The sequence below is a fragment of the Crocuta crocuta genome, unplaced genomic scaffold (genome assembly GCF_008692635.1).
Source record: "Crocuta crocuta isolate KB4526 unplaced genomic scaffold, BGI_CrCroc_1.0 scaffold77, whole genome shotgun sequence".
NCBI lineage: Eukaryota > Metazoa > Chordata > Mammalia > Carnivora > Hyaenidae > Crocuta > Crocuta crocuta.
The window spans coordinates 5,653,396-5,674,869 of NW_027532172.1; the positions used below are offsets into that span (position 1 = coordinate 5,653,396).

The following is a 21,474-nucleotide window of genomic DNA, read 5'->3' on the forward strand; positions in this document are numbered from 1 at the left end:
GGGGAGGAGGGAGAGAAGACCCCGCCCCCACCTGGCCTGCCTCACCCCATGCCCCACCCCCACCTGTTGGTCTTCCAGATATGGACGGTGTCCTGGTCGGAGATGCCATGCTGCTGGGCCTGCTCATCCAGCAGGTCGAAGAAGTACTTAATAGCAAGTGGCACGGGGCGGCTGGTGCTGAGAATCACCTGGAATAGGTCGTCCACAAACTTCTGCAGGGTGCCCTGTGGGGAAAGGGAAGCACAGAGGAGGTATGGTCAGCAAGGGGACAGGGGACCTCAGCCCCAGCCCAGCCTCAGACACCTCAGGGCACTATGCCCGTGCGAGTCCCACACTACCCCCCAAATCCCATAAGTAGCCGTGCCTTCCCCCACAGCCCAGACCTACAGCCTGTCCCATCCCTGACCCCAGCCTCCAATCCCTCCTGCCCCACCTTCATGGACAACAGGCGGGTCAGGTAGATCTCAGGGATGGCCTTGGCTCGCTCACGCTCCCCGCCCCGAAGGCTGCCCCTCCGAGGCCTGGGAGGCTCTGGCTCCTCACTCGGCTTCACTAGGTGCCAGGGCCGGATGCCCCCCTCGTCCACATCCTCCAGCATCGGGGTCCCTGTGCCAAGACCCCAGGGCTCAACAGGTACCCCCTCCCCTGGGCCCCCAGCATCCTGCCAACTTCCAGGAGTGGAAGCACCGGTTGAGGGCTTCTCTAGGTGGAAGGGAGGTAGACACAAGCCCACCCTAAGGTCCAGAGGACCTGCCCCAGTACTGGGGACTGGGCAAAGCAGGGGCAGAGGATAGTGATTGGGCAGGGGTCGGTGGGGGGCGGCATACTCACTCTCTCCAGGGACATAATCCTGGTTTTCCCGGAGAACATGCTTGGTGAGGCAGGGGACCAGGGCCACAGTTGCTCCATCTGGGACCTGCTAACCACAGCCGGTGACCCCTCCACCAGCCCCGCCCCACCTACCCCTCCTCCCACTCTGACCCCTCTCACCTTGTAATGCTGCAGGGTGTTCAGGCGCCTCCACAGGCCCTGGACCTCAGAAGTCACGTCCTCATCAGAAAGAATGAGATGCCCAGCCACCCCAGACCGCCACTCTGCAAAAGCAAGTTGGGACATGGTCCAGGGCTTCCAGGACACCCTTCCTGCAGTGGAGCTTACCTCCTCCTCCCCAGGGACACAGGCCCCACCGTCAGGGGGCAGCCTTACCCAACCCTCCAGAGACTAGATCAGGGGCACCTCACCATGTGAGAGGTCGTCCCAGCCTCTGCCCCGTGCCCACTGAGCGATATGGTCCAGGGGCAGCCCAGCCTTCACCCAGGCTCAGGTCCCCAGGCTACCCATCCCCTCCACCCTCACCGACATCCAGGGTACGGGGGTCTGGCCGCTGGGCTAGAGGTACTCCTTTATAAAGCTGGTCCAACATCTTCTCTTTGGCCTGGGAGATGGTATCGCAGTCCAGAACCTTTACAGGCACACCCTGGGCCTCTCCTCCACCAGGCCCCACAGCCAACAGTGCATTCAAGGTCTACCGAGGTATATGCAGGAGCAATCAGGGCTCATGCCACACACGGGATGACCAACACGCAAGGTCAGGGACAACCCATGAGGAAGCCACTGGCTCTGACCTCTCAGCACAAATGACTCCCTAATTCTTATCTCTTTACCCGTCCACCCCCCACCCTAGGGACAGTGGCTTTCTCCACCCTGACCCCAGCACCTAGCACAGTGCACTAGTAAATGTCTATGGGGCGAATGGCAGAAAAAAACAAGTGAACACAAGTCCCTCTTAACTCAGGTCCCCAAGTTCCTGGCTCAACTAGTCAGGCTGAGGCACCTGAGAGAAGCCTTCATAAGAAGTGAGGATTCCTACCAGCCTGAGAGGGGACAGGTTTGCTGGAGCCTGAAATGAGATTTTCCAAAAGGTACCCTGCATGTGCCACCAAGAAAGGTACCCCACATGGGCCACCAAGGATGGCACTCCACTAAAGGGAAAGCAACCCAGAAGAAGAGACGGACAAGTCTGACAGAGCTGGCTCCCGGCTTGGTAGGCACATCACATCACTGCCAGGACACTGAGATGATGGTCTGGCAAACAGGCCCTGGCTCAGTCCAAGGACTTGGACTGCTCCCCAAACCCTTGCTGTGGCCACTCTGACCCCATCTTGAGCCTGAGGTTCTGTCCTCAAGGCCCTCTGCCCGAGGCTTGGCCCTTAAGCCTTTATGCTGCTAAGCTAATCTAAAGTCTCACTTCAGCAGCCAGCCATTCACAATGATCACACATGCTTACCCTCCTCATCCTCACCAGGGACAGACACCACTACACATGTGCATGTTCACACTCTCTTTCCCTCCCTCCCCGCTCCCTCCCCCACTCTGTTTCACCGATCCCTCTCCCTTCCTCCCTCACCAGGGGACGGTACTCCACGTCCTCTCTGAGAAGGCGGTTGTCATTCAGGGTGTATTTGGCTTTGCCAGTCACGCTATCCACGGGTCCCTTGTCCACTTGATGCTTAATTCCACGGAAGAGCATGTACAGAGGCTCCCCTACTGAGTCCTGGGGAAGTGACAGACAGTGAGGGCCCCCAGGGCAGGGGAAGGCATGAAACAGAGCTGCATGGGACATGGCCCATGCTGGGGAAGGGGACAGGCTGCATAGGGCCTAAGGTGGATGAGACGTGCTGGGCAGGAGTGTCTGAGCTGAAGCTGGAAGCTGTGTGGTTTAGAGTCCTGCCTCGCCCCAGAGGGGAGCCTGAGCCCCATCCACCACTGCCTCTCTCACCCTCACGAAAGTGTACAGGCAGATGGACATCCAGTTGGTGAGCAGCTTTTCCACCACGGTCTCTGTCCTAGGATGACAAGAAGGGAGGGGCAGGTCAGGAGGTAGGGCCTCCAGGTTCTCTGTTCTGCAGAGCTCCAGAGGGTTCGACTCAGCCCTTGGCTCCAGCCTTTATAACCACAAGGTCCCCATGGCTTCCGACAGCCACACAGACCTGCGCAGCATCAGCTTGGGGTTCTTGGCCACGTACTGAGCCACCAGGTCACTGAGCAGGGTGCGGAGGATGTCGGTGAAGTACTCGAGCTTTCCATGCAGTGCCACGGTGAGCAGAGATGCCACATACGCGCGGTCCCGAGCTGAGAAGGTGCGCTGGCTCTCCAGGGTGTGGATGAACTGGCGCCAGGGAACCGGGATAGGGAGGGAGGAAGGGGCCCATTCAGAAAAGGAGAGACAGAGAAGGGGTGGGGCTGGGGCAGGAGGGGTGGGGCCAGGAGAGGCCAGATGTGGGGAGGCCCAGGGTGGGGCGCCGAGTGGCACCTTGGTGAGGAAGAGCTTGCTGTTGAGCAGGTTGGAGAGCTGCCCCAGCCCTTGTTCCACGGTGGGTCGCCTGCTCTCAGGTACACCCAGGTCCCGGTGCAAGGGCGACTCCTGGTGCCCAGGGAAGAAGACCCTCTCAGCATACACCTTATAGTCAAGGAAGGGGATGCCACTGCCCAGAAGGTCACTGGTGAGATCGGTCATCTCAGTCATGAGGTCTGTTGGGCAGAAGAGGCCAGGTTTGGGCGTGGATCCCACGCGACGGGGGCAGGCCTGCGCAGAGCCCTGAGGCATGTTCCAGGCCTACTCTCTGCAGCCTCACCTGTGAACTCCTTCTTGCAGCGGTCCCTCACGCTGCTCTCCAGATTCTCCAGCTGGATCTGGACCTTCTTATAGTCCCTCAGGGCCTGCTTGCTCTTCCTCCTGCTCAGCACCAAGGTCAGGAAGGGGAAGGCCAGACAAGGCCAGAGTCGTTGGTGGTGCCTCCGGCCCAGGCCTGTCTACCCCAGCCTCATCCTGGCTTAGGCCGGCACAGTGTGACCCGGCCATGCACAGCCAAGCCAAGGCCTAGCCCAGAATAATTCAGCCTGTCCTGTCTTGGGCAAGTACACCCCATATCTAGTCTAGCCCAGCAGTTTAGCCCAGGGTTCAACAAACTACAACCAGGCCAAATCTGGCCCACAACCTATTTCTGTAAGTAAAGATTCGTTGGCACACGGCCACGCTCATGTGTTTGCGTACTGTCTATGGCTGCTCCTGCTCTGTAACAGCAAAGTTGAGCTTCTGCAACTGAGTCCACCTGGCCCACAAAGCCTAAAATAGATACTCCAGCCCTTTTTACAGGAAATTTTTGTTGGCCCCTGGCCTAGTCTGCCCTTCCCGTCCAGCCGCACCCCATACCTGCCCCAGCCCAGCCACATCTGGCTGCACCCACCTGTATATGAGGACAATGATGATGACACCCAGAGCCAGAAGAGAGGTGCCCACCCCCAAGCCCACCTGGGCTGCCATGGGAAAAGCCACGGGGCTCTCGCCATCGTACTGCACATGGCCCAGGGAGAAGCGCAGGTTCCCCATCTGCACCTACGTGGGGAGCCACTCGTGAGCAAAGTTTCATCACATGCCTAATGTCTGGCCCGACCCAGGGCCCACCCACTGACCGTGAACTCAGGCAGAGCATCAGGTGCCTCTCGGAGGGCATGGTGCCAGGGCAGGGGCTGCTCCAGGGGGGGCTCGCAGTATAGGTGGTGACGGGTCAGCGTCTTCACCACGCAGGGGCCATCCCCTATCATGGCCACCACCTCCTCCTTGGACATTGCAAGGTCCAGATTCTCCCCCTGGAACACGAGATCACTCAGAACTCTTCCTTGAGGGGTCACTCAGACCCTATCCCCTGAAGTGTGGGAAGCATGGTCCTGACACCTACCCCCCAGGAGCAGGGCTGATGCTGTCTCAGCACCTCTTTCCCTGCATAGGAGGAGACAGTCCATGGCTATTCTCCAGGCTGCCCCCCGCCCCCAGGCCCTCCCTTCTCTGCCCTTCCCATCCTTCTTCCTCACATCTTCACTTTTCCAGAGCTTAAAATCTAGACAATATTAAAGTTGCCCCCAAATCCTGCCCAGTCACCTAACAAAGCCAGAGTCCCTACTGTCTGCTGGTCTACCAGGTGGACAATGCCAGGTTGTGTACCTACGACCTTTCAGAACGCCCACCTACTGCACGTGTCAGAACCCATGCCAAGTGCTTGTTCACAATGAGTCAGGCTGCCAAACGGGCATCAGCCCAGGTGCCTACTGTGTACCATGCCCCCCAGCTACTGCATGTGCCCAACCATTTACATATCGTCATTCAGACTCCTGCCATGGGTGTGTGGGGGCCCAGGCTATAGGCCCCAAGCCCCAGCCGGATGTGTCAGGCGAGGCAGCCCATCACCAGCCCCTCAGCCCTCACCACATGAAGGGTGAGGAGCCAGGTCTGTTGGCTTGGCCCTTGCTCTGCTTCCCTGTGCCCTGTGCCACGCACAGCAGCAGTGACCAGCAAATGAAGGGCCACGAGCCCCCAGCCCCTGTGTGTGAGTGGTAACAGTACCTCCACAGAGAGCACACTCCCAGGTTTGTGCCGGAATGGCACGGTGGGGTCCTCAGGGTTCAGGGGCTGCAGAGTGGGGTCGGCCTCATAGGAGAAGGGTGTGGTACTCAGTGTTGCGAAGTCAAAGACCAGGTTGTCAAGGATAAATTCCACCCGGACCCAGGGGTCCTCAGGCAGGCTTGGGAGGGCAGGCGTGCGGCACGTGATGAGCTGAGAGGAGTTCACGTGGCATGGCTCCTCAAACTGGGCACAGGGAGGAAAGACAGGGGAGGAGAGTTGAGAGCTATCCTTAGGAAGGGGGCCAGCAAAGATAGGGCAATAGCCCCTTCAGTACCCGCCACCCATGGCTGTGCACGGGGTGGACAGGGGTGATGCGGGTGAGAGCTAGTCTAGAACAAGCAGGGGGCGCCCATGGGTGTCCTACGTGATGGCCGCCACAGGAAGCTCCAGGGGAGCATGCTGTTTCTGGGATCACACGGCGCCTCCGCCCAAACCCATAGCCAGGCTGCGGTGCTGTTGGGGCCACAGTCACTCGGATTCTTGGTGTCTGTACCACATCCAAATTCTGGCCACGGACCCATATCTTCCGTCCTCCACTGCAACACAGACCGTGAACCACCCATGGCTTATGAGAATCCGGGCCAGCCCGGCCCAAAGCCGCTCGGCCCTCTCCCCAGCAGCAGCACGGGGGCCACGGCCTCCACAGAAAGCCCCGCAACCTCCCCATGAACTAGAGCTGCAAAGACCTCCCTGCCGTGCAGCCATGCCCTTGGCCCAGCACCTGAGGAAGCTCCTGGTGGGGCCGGCAGAGGTGACGTTGGGGTCTGATGTGTACTCAAACTGGCTGTGTTGAAGCCTCCGCTCAGCGGCCCCAAACCACACAGCCACAGGGAGCGTGGCAGGCGTGGGGTGGGGGCTGGTCTCACACTGCAGCTGCTCGGCCTGCTGCTCCAGCAGCCTAGGGAAGGGAGGGATGAGTGGAAGGCAGGCCAGGAAGGAGACAGGGATGATTTCCAGGACACAGGACCCACTCAGGCCTCAGCTCACTTCCCTTCAGAGCTGACTGCAAGCTCCATATGTGACCCTGGAGGCCACAGTCCCATGACAGCCCCAGCTTTCTGATGGAGCAGACCTGACCCTCTCCCCCTTTCCGCTCTCCCCATATCCCACCCTTCTGTCTTCTCCCTAGAACACATGGATTTTTTGCAGAATGAGGAAGCAGTCCTCACAGGTGACAAGGCTGGTCACCAACTACTACTCGGATGTCCTCCAGCCGCCCAGTCAGGAGCTTGGAGCCATGCAGGGTAAGGCGGGTGCCCCCCGCTCTGGGGCCTCGGGTCGGGAAAATAGAATGCAGCTTCGGGTCCTGTGGGAAGGGGGACAGGGAAACATAGGCAGCCATGAGGCCACCAACAGAGAAGCAGGGGGAGCCTGAAGCAGACAAGGCCTTGGGGTGAGAAGCCCCAGGAAGGGCTGACAGGGGAGCCACTTTACCTGGTAGGCAAAGTCATGCTCTGAGACACCATGTCCTCTTCCCGGCACCTCCACTGTCACAGCACCAGCCACCTCCTCCCCACTGGCCTCAGTGATACACACCAAGCTGTGGGCACAGGGCAGGCTGGAGGGTTAGGCCGCACCGAGGGTCCCTCATACTGAGCCAGCTGCCCCTTCCCTGCCCCACTAAATGAGGTATTCTCCTTGTTCCTAAGATTAACAGAGATCCTCTTGCTTTGGGGGGAATTCCTTATGGCACACCAGGTGGCCTTGGCATCTGAGAATTAATATTCATGGTTTTAATCACCCAAGTCCAACTGCAGAGCCCCCTGCTGAGAGAAATTCGCCTCTCTGCGTGGCACAAATTTACAAGAAACCCTGTAAGGCTGGCTGCAGGGATAAGCACCCAACTGATGAGTGTGGCCTAACTGGCTGCCATTACCACACACACCGCACCACTTGCAAAGTGGTGGAAACTTGATTTCCTCATGAAAAAAAAAGTCCCTGGAAGTTCTAGCCAGGTCTGGGGACAGATGGAAAGGGAAAGTGAGCAATCTAAGGAAATGTTGGTTCTCAGCCAGAAAACAGAAGCTTGGGACAAATTAATGTCCCCATGGTGAAGCTGGCAGTGGCTCGACTCTGTGACATTGTCACAGTCACTGCCAACACTTTGGAAAACAAAACAAGTGATATGTAAAGTACCCAGGAGAGACCTCAGCCAGTGAATATTTTAATCTCTTTATAAATCACTTCATAAGTTACTTTAGTCTCATGGTTCTAGAATCATTAACAGTATAGACAATCATTTAAAGTTCTGGGTCATAACAGATAGAGGGAATACCACGTGCTCCAACAAAATCCAGCTTAAAATACAGACCACGGAGCCCCAGCACAGGCCTACAGAATCCAGATCTCTGAGGGTGGGCTTGAAGGACCCATTCCATGGTGACTTTGGACAGGCTCTCCAGGTAACCCTGATATTCAGCCAGGTCTGGGATTTGCTGATTGTGGATATCTCCTTGGGAGTGTCCTGCGTGGGCACCATTGGACCCTGCCACTGGCAGCCAGGCTACCGTGACCCAGACCTTTTATCAGCTACAGTCTCTGGGAAGGCAGCCAGGGTCCCAGGGACTAGACAAGGATACTGGCACTCAGCAGACAGGCCACAAGGCCTCCAGTGGTTAGGGAGGAAAGGACAGTTAGTGGAAACCCAGCCCCTAAGCACAACTATCTGGGATCTGAGAACCTTGCTGCCACAATTACGTCCATGCTCCCTCAGAAAGCCAAGTGAGAACACGTAGATGGGGCCACCTGTTGGCTCTAGGCAGTGATTGTGCCCAGGCCCAGCAATGATCCCCAAAGAGTCCAGGCCAGGGACATGTAAGTCTGTGCACAAAGCCGAAGTGGGTGCTCCAGGGCCTCAAGTGGCAACCTCAGCTCTGGGGCATTATGACCAGAAACAAGCAAAAGGGGAGAAGAAAAGGCAGATGAGAAGTAGGTGGGCAGCCGTGAGCAGGAAAGCCAATCGGGGAGCCTATGAAGTATGCGAAATTCCTGTCAGTCCAGCAAACTCACCTACTGGAGACCTCGTACTCCTGAGCGTCCACAGCACAGGGCACTCCGGCCACCCTGACCGTGTCCTGTACGTCCTGCACATGTTGGCCCAGGTTGGAGCCCCTGACGGTAACACGGGTGCCTCCGTCTACAGGCCCAGTCAGCGGCTCCACCTGTTCCAAGACACGGACTGCTCACCTCTGCCCACCAGTCAATGCTTGGCAGCCTGGAAAGGCAGTCCCAGACTCCCACCTTTGGGACTCCTGGACCCACAGCACCCCAACTGTCCCTCTAAAGGCAGCAGCAAGGAAGGGACATCCCAGCATTTCAACACACCGAGTAGATGAGGGGCGCGGGGCACTGCGTGGCCACAGCTTCAGTCTCGCCACAAGCTTCCTGGGCCACGCAACGTGGATGTTCTCCCTTGCACCACACACAGCCATACTGGGGCATGGCAGTTTGGCAGTGGCTACAGTCCCCATGTCCCACGGAGCAGTCATACAGCACCACTGGGGGTGGCAGAGACAAATGTGAGAGGCAGGCCTGGAGGAGCCCCGTGGCCCCAGAGGCACCAACTAGCTCACCGTGCAGCCCATCAGCACTGTCCACACGCAGACGGCCAGCCCGACGCAGAAACAGCCCCACACGGAGCTCTGACTGCACAGCCTCATAGCTGAACTGGAGAAATGGGAGTGGGGTCAGAGCCTGGGCCTGGGGGACGCATCAAGCTCGGGGAGGGGGTGGTCAGAGAAAAGACCAAATGACTAGTTGTGGATGCACAAGGTCAGAGGTCAGAGCTGGGGTGCAGGGATACCATGAGGCCACGGGGTCAGAGGTCAGAGCTGGGGTACGCAGACTCCCTCAGGGTCACAGGGTTACATCTGGGGCTGGGATGAATGTGGTGCGGCCAACTGAGGTCAGTAGCCAGCCTGCGGCCAGCATACCCTTGTGCACCCAGGCACTGGCGACCCATACCTGGTGCTGCCGGCACGTAACGTGGCATTGAGTATCTGGAGGTGGCTCACACTCGACCTGGGCCTCAACTGCCACTTCGCGGCCCTCCAGCTCCATCACACACTCATGGGCTCCGGGGCTGTCCTGGGGGCAGAGGACATGGCTACTGAGGCAGCTTTTGGAGCTGGGCCCAGCGAGTCCCGCAGGGCACCTAGCAGAGCCCCTGTGTTGGGAGGGAGATGCGGGGCCAGGCGCTCTTCCTGCTCTCTAGGGCTCATGTACTGTTGGCCAGCAGCCAAGGAGGCCGCCAACCACGTCTGCAACCGGACACACTCACCTGGAAGAGGCGCAGGTTCCTGCCCAGCAGCCGGACTTCGCGCTCCACGTGGACTGGCATCAGCGTGGAACCCTGAACACTCTCGACACAAGGGCAGGAGCTTGCCCCCCAGTTCACCTCCTCCTGGAGACACCAAGAGCAAGGCAGTCTGTGGAGCCCACCCCATCACCTTGGTTGTTTCCCCGCACACGACTCAGGGCCCAGGCCGGCGTGGAGCTGCAGACCCCGCTTGCCCCTCGATCCCGCCTGAGTCTGCCCCACCGTCCCCTCCCCCTGAGGCCTCCTTCCTGGGCTGGGCCTCACCAGCTCCCAGAGCCCGGGGGTGTCGTATTGGTAGTCGAGGCTGGACAGGAGGATGAGGGGGGCGGGAGGGCCCTCGTGCTCAGCCGAGTCTCCATCACCTGAGAGGAGGGTGGAAGTGGAGAAGGCGGGTGTGTCACCCCCCATCCACTCGTCCGCCTCAGGCAGCTCGCCTCCTTCTCTCATGAGCCAGTCCAGAGCGGGCTTCGTGGAGCCAGCGGCCCCTGGGAAAGTGGTGGCGAGAGCAGTGCCAGGGGGCTGGTCCAGGAGTGCCACGGAGGGGTCGGCCTCGGGGCCGGGGTCTGCAGGGGCAGGGGGCAGTGCTGCTGCAGCTGTGGGCGATGCGTGGGAGGCCAAGAGGTCCTCGGGTGTGGCCGTGGGTCCGAAGTCAGTGGGGGCAGGGACAGCGGTTCCAGGTCTGTTGGGGGGTTCGGGAGGGGGAGGTTCCTCATGGAGAGGTGGCTCTGTGGAGGCTGAGGCAGGTATGGGGCCAGGACCCGCCCCCGGCCCCCAGGGGCTGAGCAGGGGCGGTCGGTCCCCAGGTGGGACATCCGAGGCTGTGGAGGGGGCACCGGGCTCCGCAGGAAGGGTGTCGGGAGCAGGGATGGCTGGGGTCTGGGGGGCTTCGGGTGGGAAGGGGGTGGGTACATCTCTTGCTGGAAGGGCTGGGGAGAGAAGCGGGCTCTGAAGGGGGAGGCAGAGAAAGACAGGAGGCGCAACTTAGCAGGCAGGCACGGGACAGGTGGCAGGCAGGCAAAGGGGGTGTTAAGAGGAAAGGAGACCAAGGAAAGAGAAACAAAAACAGCCCGTTAATTCTCCAAAGGAGGGAGGGGAGGGCAGGCTCCAGGGGCATCTGTGTTGAGGCGGGACCTGAGGCCCAGACCTCCCCTGCCACTCAGCTGCAAACGTCCTCTCCCCGAAACAGGCGGGACGTCAGCAGCTGCTCTCCAGTGAGTCCGTCACACACAGCAGCTCAGGTGCTCACAGAGCCTCACATGGGCGGGCAGGCACACAGACCCCGGGCCATCAGAGACACCCTCACAACAGGGACCCCAAACCCCTGTGGGGCCCGGCTGGGGGTCCCGCTCACCTGCTGACTAACCACCATGGGCCCGGCGTCACACGAGGCCTTGTGCGTGCACAGCTGCTGCCAGACACACCAGTTACAGCCCCAGCGGCTGCTCACGCAGGCCTGGCACCTGCACAGAGCACAGCCATGGGGCAGGGATCGCCATGGGGCCACCTGGGCGCTAGGGGTGTTGGGAGGCACTCACTGTGCAGACGGGCGGAGCTCGGTGACTGCTGTACAGTCATAGATGGACAGTGAAGCTTTGGTAATCACCACGGCGCCAAACCTGAGCTCCACGCTCACTGACACGTGGTCTGCAGGGTAGGAGAGAGGGCCCAGGCTGAGGAGTGGGGTTAGCACCCAGGACCTGGGGAACACAGCTCATAGGACACAAAATGGGCAGTTTAGGGGACTGAGGACTAGTCAGGGGACTCAGAGAAAAGTGCTATTTCAGGGATCCCCACTCGGATTCACACTTCACCCCCACTACACCCCCTGGAGCAAGATGGGAGGAGGGTGGGGCTCCCAGGCCCTAGGGGTGGACCCTTCTCTCACCCACCGGCTCCTCTTGGCAGAGCTGGGGCCTCGCTAGGGTCTGGGGAAGGGCACATCACACCAGAACTGGTCAGCAGGGCTGGAGTCTGGTGATCCCCGAACTGGCAGGAATACGTCTCCCCTGGCCACAGAGGCGGCAGGTCAGGCACCGACAGGAAAACCTGCCAAGAGAGGCCAGGACATGCTGCTTGCTGGAGCCACCGGGCAGCAGACCAGGGCTCATGTTTCCGGGGTGCCCAGTGTGAGCAGGCACAGCAGCCACCAGCCCCCAAGCCTTCACAAAGGCCCTCCAGCCTGGATTAGAAACAGATAGAGAAAGCAAGGGCCCCAAGATAAGCGACTTGTACAGGGCCGTGTGGTGTTTAGAGCATCTGACATTAAAATGCGAAGTCTTCGGGCGCTTGGGTGGCTCAGTCGGTTGGGCATCCGACTTCAGCTCAGGTCATGATCTCACAGTTCGTGGGTTCAAGCCCTGTGCCAGGCTCTGTGCTGACAGCTAGCTCAGAGCCTGGAGCCTGTTTCGGATTCTGTGTCTCCCTCCCTCACTCTCTGACCCTCCCCTTCTCACACTATCTCTCTCTCAGAAATAAACAAAACAAAACAATAAAATAAAATGCTAGGTCTTGACCCATCACCAGAGTCCTCCCCACGAGGGATGCGCCCACCCTGCTCATTCACCTCCCTCCGCTCCTCTCGGCTGATGTTGGTAGGACTCATAACTGCCACTTGCAGACAGCCCAGCTCAGGCTGGAAGCTCCACAGCCACCGCTCTGGGCCCTGTCCCCGTGAGCACTCGGACCGGCGACTGCATCTGCATGAGAATGACCAGGATCCACTTTCATGGGGCAGGGAGCCTCAAGTGGGCCATGACACCAGGCTATGTGTGCCCTGGCAAGGCACTGAGGCCCAGGATGGAGGATGGAGATAGGGGAGTGGGGCATCCAGGGGTCGGGGGCTGCAAGTCAAGGGCCAAGGACCAGGAATACTGGGCAGGGCAATTTCTGTAGGAGCAGGGAAGGCAGGGGCAGGGGTTGGGGTTGGGGAATCGGTCAGGAGTCGGTGGAGCACTGACCTGCCAAGGAGCACACACCACCCACAGTATGGATCCTTGTGAGCAAGACAAGATGCACAGTCCAGGTGCTGAGCACAGGAGGCCACAGGAACCTTGAGAAGCTACGACAGCAATCCAAATACCAGTGACTCCTCCACTTGTGGGTCTCTGGCCCTGCCCAAGGCCCCTCCCAGCAGCCAGGTCCCAACTCTCGCCTGGCACTCACCGTGCTCTGGGTCATGACATACAGGTGCTCGAAGGCCCCATCAAAAGTAAGGTCTCTGCTCACCGCAGACCCCAGCTGGATGTTCTGTGTGGAGTATGGATGGCCATCACTCCCCGGGCCCAAGTAGACCTGAGATCAGAGACCACAAGTTTTGGGACCCAAGTCCATGGCCATAGGCCCAAGGCCCTCTCTTCTTCCCACAGTGAAGAAATCCACAAGCAGAATTTGCTGCTAGTACAAGTCACAACACCCAGCCCTAGGGCAGAGGGTGGGGGAGAACACAGGTAAATACCACCCAGCCCTGGGAAGAGAAGCTTAAGTCATCTCTCCCAGCCTTAGGGCCAAGGGTGTGTCCCAGGGGTCACAGGCATACCTTTGCCCAGGCTGTGTCACCAGCAGCTCATTTCTTTTAGACCCCGGTGACAGGGCCCAGTACTTCCTATGGACTCACCCTGTGAAGGTGCCCTTGACTATCACCCAGGAAAGCAATGGTGTGTCCATCCTCCATGGTGACTGCCACAGCTGTTAGCTGAACTCCTGGCCACTCCAAAACGGCTGTGGCTTCCAGGGGTACACGGCTGGCCATGGGGCTGGGCGTGTGGTCCGAGCCACAAGGATAAGCATCCAGCGTATCCTATAGGCAGCAAGAAGCACCAGTAAGGTCCTCCCTGGACATCCCCATCCCCTGGCCCAGCCCAGCTCTCCGTGATTCTCTCTTCTCTGTTGGGATAGCCTTATTCCATCACCCCTCTCTTCAGGAGCCCCTGGACAGCCTTATCCCCACCCCTGGTGTCCCTGCCAGCCCTCCCTGATGTTGCCCACAGCTGCAGACTTAGTGGGGCCTCAGCTGCTTATCTCCAGCAGCCCCAGCAGCTCCTTACCTCACTCTTGATCCCCACCTATCTGGGGCTCCACCTTCCCACCCTCTTGGCCTTCCCCCAGTTTATACACTCAGCCTTCCCCTGGACCACTTGCCCAAAGTCTTTCAAAGCTTGCACCCTCATGTCCAGGTCCGCTCCCCTGGGTCCCTGCCACCTCTCCCTCACTCAGTCCCCCTAGCTGTTATCTCTTCCCTGTGTTATCCATCCAGAGGCTAGAGCCAAACAAGCCTCAATCTCACCTGTGTCTTGCTCAAAAATCTAAAACAGGGCATCTTCCCACATTCTAGGTCCCTGCCCCATACCCTAGGACCCCAAACACCCTCAGTCCATCTACACGAACACTGCCTCTGCAGCAAGCAGTCCAAGCCCCGCTCTGAATGGCCTTCTGCCCCCTGAGCACCATCTCTCCATCACCCAGACACAAAGGAAGCACATAATATCCATCAACTGATCAGCCCCCACACCACCACTAGCTTCCCTTTGGACTCGGGCAGCTGCCTGCCTGGCCATGAATGCCAGACAGGAATGAGCTGGGACTCACCACAGGCAGCTGTGCACAGTCAGAATTGACATCATACTCGATGTAGGCCACCTCCACCCCATCTGCGGCACGGCCCTCCATAGTGTAGCAGGCATCTCGCGTGCGGTTAGCAAGGCGATCCACCTCATCCAGGGGGAAGGCGCAGAGGGCAGAGGCTCCAGATGCTCCAGCAGCTGCTGACGGAGGCCGGCCCACAGTGGGGGGAGCGGCTGAGGAGAAGGCAGCAAAGAGTACCTCCCCCTGGGCCACCTCCAGGGACGTGGCCACAGCTGCAGCCTGGATCAGCCCGTAGCGGCCACCCTGGCAGGCCAGAGGCAACTCCACATAGGAATAGTAGTGCTGGTCCCGGAGGCACACTCGGGACACGTAGGCACGAAAGGCTCTAGACTGAGCCTGCAGGTCCCGCCGCAGGAACAGGAAGTAGGCGCTGGCCCCACGTGCAAAGGCGCTCACAAAGTGGTGGCTGTACTCAGAGAGGCGGCCCACGGCCAACTTGGCTGTCTCCTCATAGGAGAAGGCAGTTTGGGGGTCCAGTGGCCGCAAGGTCCGGGTTGTGATGGGAGGGATGCCACCTCCCACACCCCTGCTGGTGTATCCCCGCCCCACAAATAGGAGGGGCTCCCCAGTCAAGCCCTGGGCCACCAGTCCCACCGTGCTGATTGCAGGGTCATTGGCGGCCACATACTGGGTGTCCCCAGGCCGCTCAGGCCGCAGCAGTAGCCGATCAAGTTGGCCCAGGTGCCGCAGCTCACAGACCCCCTGGTGCACGCTCCCGCACACCACCAGGGCCCCGGGGCTCACCAGGAGCAACTGGTTCAGGTTGTTGGTAGGCTGGGCCTGAGGGCACTCATCAGGCATCACAGGTGGCAAGCAGTCCCTGCTATCTAGCACAGGGCCAGTGGGCACAGTCGCCTCCAGCTGCAGCTCAGGGCTCAGCTGGAACAGGAAGTTGGTGGCCCCCAGGTAGAGGGTCCCTGAGGTGGGATCTCGTGCCAGATGCTGCAGATGCGTGCCATTGGGAGTGAAAGCAGCCGGTGGAGGGGGCTGGAGCGTGAGGACCCACCCGGCCCAGAGCGCCTGGAGGAGAGCTGGGCCGAGGACAGGCATGGTCACCTGGCAAGGAGAGAGATGGAGTGCTGATGGGCTACTGGTGGGCGAGAGGGCCGTGACATTGCCAAGATGCCCCTCCTAACCTGGGGAGTGAGCAGAGGAGGCCTAGGCTTAGACAGCACTGTGGTCCACGATGACCCCAGGACTGCACACTAGCAAGGGGTGAGGAGATCCTTCCTGGAAATTTCAACAGTGTTCATTTCCTACAAGCACTATTCTCTCAGGGGACTTCCATCCTACCCCTCCCCTACATCTCCCTGCACTGCCCTGTGTCACCACAGGGTCCGAGAGTAAGGGCCTAGAGCGACAGAGATGTGGGAAATATACCATCCCCAGGGACCTGGGTCTAGAAGAGGCAGGAGAGCAGGTGATAGGAAGGAGGGGCCCAGAACCCCGAGGAGGGAGAGGACCCCTCTGCACAGATGTCAACAGCCTATGGGGGGAAAGAGGGAGGGCAAGGACCCATGGGCCATCTGCCCATTAGAGCAGAGCAAGAATTGGATGAAGGGCTTTTCAGGCCAAGAATCCAGAAGGAATCCACAAAACCAAGGAAGAGATGAGGGAGACTGGGGCTGCCAGGGCTGGGGCCTAAATGACTGGACTTGGAGAGCCCTAAGAAGTGGGAGTCACACTTCCCCCAGGTGCTTGGGTGTAGGGTCAGGCTCACCTGGCAGGGCCGGCTGGATCAGGAGACAACAGCATGACCTGTGTGGAAGTCACCTAGCCAGGGAGATAGCAGAGCATGAAGCTGGGGGCTGGGCTGCAGGCATGTGGGAGCCCGGGCTCCCCTACCCGCTGCCCAGCCTGCCAATGGAACTGGGCCCAGCCTGGCCCTCGGCCACCAAACACATTCCACAGGGGACGCCTCCTCAGAGCCCACACAGGGAGGGGGAGGGCAGAGGAACCAGGCACCCTCAGGGCCTGGGAAAGGGCAACTAGGAAGGAGCCCCATGGCTGGTGGGGCCCAGCCAGGCCCCCAGCATGGCCCTGTCCCTCTGCAGCCCCTTCTTCCTTCCTGGCTACTCTCTCTTTCTTACCCTCTGCCCAAACTCTGTCCTATTAGGGCACGCCACCATACACCCTCTACACAGGCCAGGAACTGTCTAGCCCAAACCGCCACTGGCACAGAAGCGGACATGGGCTTGCACACACCAAGAAGCATACATGCCACCGGCCCTGCAGGCGCACACCCATACACAATCACATGGGCACTTGCACACATGCAGATACATGCAGGTACAGTGTGTCCACGTAGCACAGACACACGTAAGAACGCAAGCCATGTACCACACACTTAAACACCTGCACAAAGACACAACCTCCTTACACATGGGAACATACACATTGTGCGAACAGACATTCCACACAAGTGCATGTCACACCCCCCAGCAAAGACATACATACCACCACCCACATTCAGATACCCACGCACACAGATTCATGCACACTTCCCTGCTCAAGCCCTAAGTCCTACAGGGCTGTGGAAGCCAGGGCATCTCTTGCTATTATTTCTTCTCCTGCAAGTCAGAGCAGAGTCAGGGCCCAGGGCTGGAGGAGGGTTGTCCCAGAGGAAGTCACCATGTCTATCCCTGGGCCCTCCTCAGACCCTGGGTGCCTGTTCTCCTCACAGATCCCTCCTTGTGGACCCCAGCTAAGGCCTGCTGGAAGCACAAAACCATGGTAACCCCATCTTCCCCAGCCCCGGGTGGTCCCCAACCAAGAGCACCAGGTTGGTGAAGTGCTTGCTCCCAGGCCAGGCCGGGAGATACCTCCCCTACTAGCTTCTGCCCAGGCCACGTTGCCAGCCCCTCCCACCACCCAGCGGCCAATCTGTCTGAAGGAGAGCTTCCCTCATCTAGGGTCAGCTCCTCCCAGCCAAGACCCCACCAAGCTGCTGCGGAGACTGCCCCAGAGTGAGCAGACTGAGCATACGTTTCAGAGGAGGGTCGGGCCGCCTGGTGGGAGCAAGGGAGCCGTGGCCACAGCCCAGCTGGGCACTGCTCCCGAAATAGCTTGGGGGTTTCCATTTTTAGTGTGAGGAGAACAGGGCAGCTCTATGGGAGCAGGAACAAGGCTGCCTCTGTTTGCTACCCGAAGGGGTGGGGGAAAGGGGTAGCAGGGAGAGTCGTGAACTCAGGACTATGGCAAGGCCAGGCTTCCCAGGAGCCCCCCACCTTGTTTCCAAGGGGTGGGGGAGGAAAGTTTCTTCCTCTGGGAAGACAGGGTCTGTCTGAGGATGGGCAGACCCCACCTCCTGCACTCAGCTGCCGCTCACTCCCTCCAGTAGCCTCCTGCCCAGGGATGTGCCTGGGGCAGAGGGTCCATAGTTAGACCAAGAGTCACTCTGTCATTGGCTTACAAACATTTGCTCAGAGCCTACTGCATGCCAAAGTTTTCCAGCCCTCAAGGGGCAGCAACCAAGACACTCCCCAAATGTAAAGTCACAACTGGGTCAAGTGGCCCACAAGAAGATGGGAGGGATCAGAACAGCTCCGGGCCAGGCCACACAGGAGGCTGGAGGCTGACCCACTCTGGGAAAAGTGATGGACTCCCTCAATCACTGATTGAAGGGTGAAGCCCTCACCCTTCCCCACAAACCACAGGTAGGGGAGGAGGGAAAGAGGGGTGGTGACATCTTCTCCTCCCTACTGGGCACTCGAATTCACTCAACCTCTGCCCCAGGCCAGAGCAGCCCCCAGCCCCTCCAGGTCAGCCCTCCTACCTCACAGATCTTCAAGCAGAATCAGAGCACATCTCTGCCCCGTCTCTGGGGCAGCCCAAGGCCTGAAGAATAAAGGTCAAACCCCTCCAGTCCACGCCTTCTTCCATCCAATTATGCCAGGGCTCCCCCACACATGCTGTTAGCTCCTGCTGGCCCAACTATGGGCTGTTTCACACTCCTCCCTGCTTGGAATGCCCACTCCCTTTCTATCTAGTTAATTCTGACTCCCAACCATCATCTCCCAGGAGAGCCTTTCGTGTCCCCCCAGGCTCCCGAGGAGCCCACTCCGTGTGGTGGATGGAATGGGTATATCCAGCTACCACACTAGTGTGTACTGCAGCTCTGGCTTGGACTAAGCCTCAGATTTCCCATTTGCAGAATGGGAAACCAGAATGCTCTGACCGTTAAATACGAAATGCATGTGCCTGGCATTAGTGGCACCAACCAAAGACACTTTTCTCTCTGTTTCACCCTCCCAACTCTAGACTTAAAGCTCCTTGCAGACAGGGAGTGTAGCTTTTGATTCAGAGGCCCCAGCAACTAAGACAGATGTTATCACAAAGCAGGTGCTCCTTACATGTTAAAAGAACCCCCATTTCACAGCCAAGGAAATCCAGCCAGAAGGGGAGATATGGGAGCCACACCGTGCTCCAGGCCACTTGGCCTCTCAAAGGACAGGGTGTCAGGCCCACTTCATTAATAACCAAGCTCAAGAAGACTGAAAAGGCTGGTTTGTAGCCAGGCCTCATATCCTCAACTTACAGGATCACAAGATCTCAGGACGCATTCAAACTCAAAGGCAAAGCCTAACTCTGCCTGTACCCAGGCCCCAGGCCTGCCTTGAGGTCTCTTCTGGGCCCATCTTTCTCTAGACCGCTTCAGCAGAGCCCTCAGCTGTCTAACTTCTATCTGCAAAGAGAAAGCAGCTCTGGGACCCTCCTGGAGCTCTCCTCACCAATCAAAGGGGCTAACAAACTCCGCCCTTCCACACCTGGAAGTGTGGTACCCCAGCCCTCATTTAAGGGGATCAGTGGGAAACGACTTTCCTTCCCCTTCTCCTGCTTGGCTCCCAGGGTCCACCCAAGAGAAGAGATTCACTGACAGTGCTGGAGTGCACATTGTTCGCCCTGTTGTCTGTTTTGAGGTGGAGTGGAGGGGCCCACCATTTACGCAACACCCGCGCGGACTCAGTAGCGCTCATCAATCACCCACTGCCTGGATCGTGTAGGGAGGCGGGGGGTCTCCCTCTGGGGATGCCTGGCACAAGGCTCACAGTCCGCCTTTGTCAGTCGCGCAGAGCGCAGCCTGGAAGGGCTGTTACTACAGAGGGCAAGCCTAGACCTCCCCAACGGCTCTTCCTCGACCTTCCTCCCTCCTCCCTCGGCCGCGGGGCAAAGACCCCACCCGTGGTCTTGGGAGGGCGGGGAAGAGGCCGGCCGTCCCGGCTGTGGCAGCGGCGGCTGCGGCGAGGAGGGGGCGAGGAGGAGCAGCTCCACCTCCTCTGTCTCCCAATCGCGTTACAGGCGGAGCCGCCAGAGTTTCCCTCTGTGAGGGGAAGTGTGGTNGTGGGACCAGCACCCCTCCCCAGCCCCGCCAGCTCGCCAGCCACCACCCCTGCTCCGCAGCGCCCCGAACTCCCTCCTTCCTTTCCTGTGGTCGTCCTTCTCCAACTTTCTTTACCTGAACTTCTAGGCGCCTGGTTTCTCCCCACCTCCCTACTCCCAGGACTCCCTAACAGCCACCCCCTCCTTCCGGCCCCCACCTCTATGCCAGAGGAGCATAGGCTTTGGGGTTGGGCCTGGGTTTGTGCCACCACTAAGCCAAGTAACCTGAGCCCCCCATGTCCCCCGAGCACCCTCCTCCCTTCCCCCACACGCCTGTTTGCTCACCGGCAAGTGGCAAGTGGCGGTGATACCCCACCTAGCCAGCTGTTACAGGAGGGCACAGCAGCTGCAAAGCGCACAAGCAAGGGTGCATTTCCTTCTTTTCCTCCCGGGCCTGTATCTGTGACCGACCCTAAGCTGAGAAGCCTTGGGCAAGTCTGGACTCCCTCACTGGCAAATACCTAGGCCTTTCTAGGGAGGAACCGCTGGGCAGGGGCCCAGTTGTGCCCTCTGCCGGGCCCTTCACGCACACCCTGGCCTGCCCACTACAAACTCAGAGGAGACAGGACCTGGCCCATGCTGTTAGGACTTTTGCAGGACTTTGGCTCAAGGCCACTGAGATAGCCTCCTGGGAGGCAAAATTTGTCACAGAGACACATCACTCTGGAATACCCCAGATCCTCCACAGGCTAGGGAGAGCCTCAATCAGAAGGTTCAGGTCATCTACACTGGCTAGTGTCCAAAGAGCCAACACCACAGACACACTCTTGCCATCTGCCACCCCTCAACAAGAGTCTGCCTTCACTCTGATCTACCCGATTCTGCTTTCCACCTTCTCTCACCAACTTCTCAGGTCACTCCCTTTCCTCCATCCCCTCTCCCAGCACCTGGGGCCGTGCACCACCAGCATGGCACCACCCCCCTCCCCAGTTTCCTTATCCCTGGCCTCCAGCATCAGACACCAGGCCCTCCAGTTCGTTCTCTACCCTATGTGCCACCACTTTTCCACGTCCATCACCACCTCAGCCCCCTTGGCTTTCCTGCCTGAGCCTGTGGGGGACCCTTTCCACAGACCTGGAATACTCCCCTCCTCAACTCTATTCACTCAAGTGCATACTCTTTATGACCTACCTCACCCCAAAGGTGGACACAGGACTTCCAAACCCCACAGCACCCCTCATCTGTACACAGATAAGGTATCTCCTACCCCACCAGGAGGGTGAACATTCCATGTGCAGAGGTTATTTCATCTCATGCCATCCTGAGGAACCATTACACAAAGAAAACAATGTCAAGAATGGTGTGACCAAATGACCAAGGGATCAGGCACTCAGAAGTTCACAGAACCCGTGGGGCCACCCAGGCCATGCTCACTGCCCAAGCGTGAGCATGGACTCCAAGGACAGAGAGTACCTCCTGGGAAACCCTACTGGCTCCACAGGCCCCTGCTGAGAGTAGGCTCCACACAGGCCCAAGCAAACCCCAGCCCACAGAAGCGCCTCCCCATAAACCCTGCATACCTCCATGTGCTCAGAAAGGAGTGGCTTTTCCAGACCTGTGGGAGTACAGAGTGCCTTCGCACTGGTCCTATTTACTCAAGAACATACAAGGCCACCCATGGTCATTTAGCCCAGGAGATCAAAGGTTGCTGTTCTCCTCGGCAAAGGGACAGGTC

At 59.1% G+C, this 21,474-nt stretch overlaps 1 protein-coding gene across 1 annotated transcript in view; it reads right to left on the reverse strand.

The window, feature by feature from the left end:
• The window catches only part of PLXNB1 (plexin B1), a 25,675-nt gene extending 5,502 nt beyond the window's left edge, over positions 1-20,173 (reverse strand). Inside the window, exons 1-33 of the mRNA XM_077776948.1 lie at positions 20,085-20,173; positions 16,141-16,193; positions 14,364-15,476; positions 13,393-13,575; positions 12,942-13,070; positions 12,737-12,837; positions 12,343-12,475; positions 11,669-11,825; positions 11,315-11,423; positions 11,131-11,239; positions 10,044-10,724; positions 9,741-9,863; positions 9,425-9,547; positions 9,034-9,127; positions 8,786-8,958; positions 8,471-8,622; positions 6,896-7,001; positions 6,631-6,767; positions 6,183-6,359; positions 5,826-5,997; positions 5,402-5,644; positions 4,474-4,650; positions 4,248-4,396; positions 3,636-3,736; positions 3,314-3,531; positions 2,991-3,169; positions 2,780-2,846; positions 2,408-2,554; positions 1,357-1,525; positions 991-1,094; positions 832-916; positions 434-606; positions 64-224 (exon numbers count right to left, since the gene is read on the reverse strand). Coding sequence (XP_077633074.1) covers positions 64-224; positions 434-606; positions 832-916; positions 991-1,094; positions 1,357-1,525; positions 2,408-2,554; positions 2,780-2,846; positions 2,991-3,169; positions 3,314-3,531; positions 3,636-3,736; positions 4,248-4,396; positions 4,474-4,650; positions 5,402-5,644; positions 5,826-5,997; positions 6,183-6,359; positions 6,631-6,767; positions 6,896-7,001; positions 8,471-8,622; positions 8,786-8,958; positions 9,034-9,127; positions 9,425-9,547; positions 9,741-9,863; positions 10,044-10,724; positions 11,131-11,239; positions 11,315-11,423; positions 11,669-11,825; positions 12,343-12,475; positions 12,737-12,837; positions 12,942-13,070; positions 13,393-13,575; positions 14,364-15,470 — 5,939 coding nt within the window. The 5' untranslated portion in view covers positions 15,471-15,476; positions 16,141-16,193; positions 20,085-20,173. The remainder of the gene's footprint in view (positions 1-63; positions 225-433; positions 607-831; positions 917-990; positions 1,095-1,356; positions 1,526-2,407; positions 2,555-2,779; positions 2,847-2,990; positions 3,170-3,313; positions 3,532-3,635; positions 3,737-4,247; positions 4,397-4,473; positions 4,651-5,401; positions 5,645-5,825; positions 5,998-6,182; positions 6,360-6,630; positions 6,768-6,895; positions 7,002-8,470; positions 8,623-8,785; positions 8,959-9,033; positions 9,128-9,424; positions 9,548-9,740; positions 9,864-10,043; positions 10,725-11,130; positions 11,240-11,314; positions 11,424-11,668; positions 11,826-12,342; positions 12,476-12,736; positions 12,838-12,941; positions 13,071-13,392; positions 13,576-14,363; positions 15,477-16,140; positions 16,194-20,084) is intronic.
• Between the last annotated feature and the right edge of the window lie 1,301 nt (positions 20,174-21,474).